Source organism: Tiliqua scincoides, chromosome 5 (assembly GCF_035046505.1).
Source record: "Tiliqua scincoides isolate rTilSci1 chromosome 5, rTilSci1.hap2, whole genome shotgun sequence".
In the NCBI taxonomy this organism is placed as follows: Eukaryota; Metazoa; Chordata; class Lepidosauria; order Squamata; family Scincidae; genus Tiliqua; species Tiliqua scincoides.
Window position 1 is genome coordinate 141425066 of NC_089825.1, and position 4984 is coordinate 141430049.

General features: G+C 46.1%; 1 protein-coding gene across 1 annotated transcript; it reads left to right on the plus strand.

Moving 5' to 3' along the window:
• Nucleotides 1-345: 345 nt before the first annotated feature.
• On the plus strand, nt 346-3000 carry LOC136654305 (uncharacterized). Its single transcript, XM_066631262.1, has 2 exons — nt 346-407; nt 1680-3000. Exons 1-2 carry the CDS (start codon nt 402-404, stop codon nt 2721-2723), a joined length of 1050 nt encoding a protein of 349 aa, XP_066487359.1. The 5' UTR covers nt 346-401; the 3' UTR covers nt 2724-3000.
• Nucleotides 3001-4984: the final 1984 nt, after the last annotated feature.

Here is a 4984-nt window from a genome sequence, read left to right on the forward strand (position 1 = left end):
GTCACATGAAGAAAAATAGCTTCCTGAAGTTCTTCCTGAATCCATGAGTCATGGGCGACAGGAGGAGAGAGGCCTCTCTATCCTGCAAGACTTTGCAGGCAATTCTGTTGGTGGCACTGTGCAGCTGAGGTGGGGCCTTGCACAGCGTCCATTTGCATGTACGATTTTGGTGCAAGACCATCAGTGCCTCCACATGGTTGCGGATTCACTTCTGCAGGGCTTACATCCAGTTTGGAACTACTTCAGACCATTCAGCACTACTCCGTCCTGAGGCATGTAATGCTGGGGGCTGCGGAGAGGTAGCTCTTTTGTTGCATTCTGAGCTTGGCTGCTGGGTCAGTTTCTTCCCCCTCCTCCCCTCCCTCTTTCCCTGTGTTCTGCTTCTGGAACTGGTAACACTGATGTTGGTAAGATCATCTTCCATCCATCTTCCTTTCCCTCTTTAGCTGCATTCTTAGTTTAAAAGTGCTTTTGTAACGTAGGGGTGCTGGGGGTGGGTGGCAACAGGAGTGGGGCAAGTGTGGGAGAGATTAATGGTGAAGTCCCCGGCCTCATGTATTATTTATTTATTGGGTTCATGGCACAAAAAAGGTTGTGCTGCTTTCCACAGCACATAGTTGTAAGGACAACATCAGGATAAGATCAGTGGCATAGCTAAAGTGGGTGCAAAGCAGTGTGAAAGGGGCCCCTCCCCAATGGAGCCATTCTGCCGATCATGAGCTGCCAAGCCCAGGACAAATCCCCAGCAGCAGGGGGTGGGAAGGCTCAAGTGTCCCTGGGTCAGCCAGACAAACCTCAATCCTGGGCTTGGCAGCTCATGATTGACAGAATGGCTCCATTGGCTGGAATGGCTCTGAAGGGGAGGGGGAGCGGCCCCTTGCATGCTGTGGTGAGGCTCCCTGCAAAATGTGCTTCACGCCCCCTCTAGCTACGCTACTGGATAAGACATGGGAAGCTCTGCGCACACAAAGAAAGCGCTAGACAAATGTTCAGTCTTACATCCTAATCCTATGGACCTTTTATGATAGCGCATCTCCCAAACTGCTATCATAAAAGGCCCAGTAAAGGCACAAACATTGCACTGCTATTTGGCGGCAGTTCCGCACTATGGATCCCAGGCTGTGTTGACATATTGATAAGTTGGCAGAGAGGGCAGCATGGATGGGGAGGGAGATGGAAGGGGGATCTTTGAGGCAGGGTGGGCAGGATAGCAGAGAAGTGATTTGAGGGAAATGGATTTTATTGGCAGCAACTTGTGTCAGACTCTTAACATCCATTTTTCAAACCACTCCATTTACTTTCTCTCCTTGGACCTACACCAAGGAGAGAATGGAAGTGGAGTGGGTTGAAAAATGGAAGATAAGATCCTGTAGCTGATGTAGATCCAAGGAGAACCACAGCCACCAGGAGTCCACCCAGGGATAAGTAAAAATGTTTGTGATTTACCTCTGCTTGGCTTTCTGGCCATTCCTCCCCCCCCCCAAACCATTTTATGCAGCACACACTCTGTCCGAACAGCTCGTCATCATCAATAGTCGGGGATAGGAATGGGCTGTTGGTGACTTAATATTCTGAACAGGTACATTTTTTAACCTTCATCAAGAATGTCTGTTTTCCAAGGAGTTGGTAAGGACATTTATTTTATGCAACATTCTGGCAAAGTTTTGTTTTTATTCCAGGAATCAAACATCATGGCTCAAATAGTCCCCAAGAAAAAAGCCCCAGGAGTTGATTTCTGTGGGGTAGATGAGTATTATTACATTGTCCGCTCAGACCTCGGCTGCTACATGAGGTCAACCAATTTCAACCGGGGCTACGATCTCGAAGTGTTTAGCCTGCACAATTCTTGCCGGGGAGGCGCTCACTACTTAGCCCATCAAGATGACCTTTTCTACATCATCAAAGGAGACCACTATCGTCGTGTCTCCAACATGAACCAAGACTGGGATGCTGCAGTGTACACCCTCCATCCCAACTGTCGCGGAGGGGACCACTACCTTTCAGCTTTTGGAAAGTTCTACATCATATTTCAGGGCCGAGGCATTTACCGCCGAGTCAAGGATCTGAATACTGATGAAGATGCAGTTGAATACACCCTTCACCCCAATTACAAGGATGGCCTCTATTACTGGGGCGTCAAGGATTATTATTACTTTGTAAAGCCCTGTGACGAATGGGGTGTCCAGTACTTTAAATGCACTGACTTCCATCAAAGTTTAGATGCTGTCACATACTCTTTCCACGCTGACGTGGTGAACTTCCTCCCTGGAGGGCTGGGTATTACTCAAGGCATATCTTTTGGTAAATGGGAAGCTATTAAGACCATCTCCAATGACTCCAGCTCTCCCATTACATGGAATAAGAAGATCACAAGGAAAGTGGGATATGAAAAGCACAAGATGAGCAGTATAGAGCACAACTGGAAAATAAGTGTAAGTACTACATATCAGTCAGGAACTCTCACTGAGGCCCTTGCCAAGTTCCAGTTCTCCCTCTCTGCTGAATATGGTGGAAAGTACGTAAATACTGAGCAGGAAGACTGGAGCGAAGCCACTGAGGTTGAAGAATCCATTACTATGACACTGCAGCCCCAGCAGGAGATGTACATATGGCAGTATGAGCTGGGCATGGGCAAGGAATCTGTCCTGTTCTGTCGTGACATGAAATTTACAGATGATTCCAGCCCCCCTACAGATATTCCCTTTCCAGCTTCCAAGTACTGATGTGGTTTGGGAGCTCAACAGAAATGCTTAAAGGCATCCCTTCTGCTTTCTGGCATTTGAGCAAATCAAGGTTGATCATTAATAACACTATGTAACACAAAAATTAATTTGCTGAATTTTTAATGTTTCTTCTATAGTTCAGAGGCCCTGATTCAAATGGTAGTCTTGGCTTTTTTGTATCATCAAAATTTTTTACATTTTGTTTGCAAAGCCTAATGCATTATAATGTTGTATTTTAAAACTGCATAGATTTGAGTAAGTTGCGCGTAAACTATTGATGCCCTGCCAAAAGTAGCAGCATTTTTGAAATCCTCTCATCAAAATTAATAAAGGCATATCAGACTTTTCAGATAAAAATGAAATTGTTCAAATTTTGTTACCCAGTGTCATTAGTAACATCTACAATCTGTAGATAGGCTGGCAGATTTCACTGAGAGATAGAAAAGCCCAAACAAAACACACTGAGAGAATTATGTTTATTGTAATGATTAAATAGCACAGGTTGTTCTATATAATTTTGTATGCACAAAGACCCAACTCACTGGGCTACATCCAAAGGTGTTTACCTTCCAAAGTTATGCATAATACCTGGGAGTAGCTGAGTATCATGGCATTCCTTCTAGCTGCACCACTACCTTCCCCTTGCAAGGGCGAGCACATGGCTCTGTTTGCAGCTACCAAAGGCCTAGTGCCCCAGAGCCTCATTGCCAATATCAGCCCTGGCCCCAAGTGGTCAGCAATTAGAGGATCCCTGCCAAAGGCCCCTCAAACTTGGGACCAGCCCTATCCTTTGCCAAACAAAGCCTTCCTCCACCCCCCACCTGCTAAATTCCTGCAACTGTTATTCTGTTGTTCTGCAAATACAATTACAGGTGTGCCCCCACACCTACGGATGCCCATGGTGGATACGCGACCCCCCCCCCCCAGCACAGCCATTCAAAGAGTTTGTTTTTGAATCTCCCCACAGCTGCGTGGGTGTTTTCTTCCTTTAACCCATTTCTGCCCAGCCCACAGGTGTACACATTGGATCCCTGTTGCATATATGCAACATTGGGCAGAAATGGCTTAACTTGCTTATGCAGAAGACTGGACTTGCAGGCAATTAGCTTGCCACTAGAGGGAGTGCAGGCAAGAGCTTGCACATGGAGTCTTCTGTTCAAACAAGTTACAGGAAGGAAGACCGGAGCTGCCAGCACCATGATGCAAAAACAAAGATATGGAGCACACAGGAAGTTCCCCTATCTGCAGATTAGCCCCCCCCCCCACATGATGTCCCCCCCCAAGCAACATTACATTTGTTTTTGAATCTCGCAATGGCAGTGCAGGTGTTTTCTTCCTTAACTTAAACAGAAGACTCCACGCGCAAATCTGCTTCTCGAGATGGCATTGATCTGACTTGGACAGATGTCTAGCAGTGGATGGCCCAATGCAGAAATCTCTACCTGAGCAAGGAGCCCCTCTCTTTGCGTACAGCGTGATTTCGTTTGGATCAATATATATTTGAAGCAGCCTGAGGCAGGATTTAGCCCTTGAATCTATATAAAACATGTCAACTAATCAACACTGTCTTGGAAAATGACTTCCCTTCACACAATTATCAGTAGTAGCTTCTATCAGGTAAACAAAAGCAACTGATAAGCCCCCCTCCGCAGCTCCTGGATTCATTTCCTCACTGCTGAAATACCAGTCATGTCACATTCCTAGAACGAGAAGGCAAAGCATCCTGGCAAGTGTGCGTTCAGCTCTTTCCCTTCCATTAATGAAACACTGGAGCTGCACAGACTTTGGGGGGCAGGGGAATGGCTCTCTTTCTCCAAGGTGCTCCAGCAGTCTCCCTAGTCCAAGTGAGACCCAATCCATGACAATGCAATGACTGTGTGGAGCTCTTCAGAATGAGGGCTGCCATGCCCTAGGACTGAGAGTGGGTCATAAAAATCAGTCTTCTTTGGAAACCCAATGAATTAGAACTGCCGACTTTTATGGATTCATTGCATTCTTCCTGTGTTTACTTGTAAAGCAAATACTCCATCAAAACCATAATCATGGATGGAAAACAGTCCATATGTTATATAGGCAAGTCTCTCCACCTTTCCTATGCAAACTCTTTAACAAGACTAACACACCAGGAAGAAAAAAATCTGGCACCAAGTTTTCACTGATACACATTCCAAAGGAAGTGGACAGATAAGTGTTTCTGGTCCTCAGAGCAATTTCTAGGGTCTTTGTTACGTGCCAGCCTCCCATACTCGGAATGGTGGGTT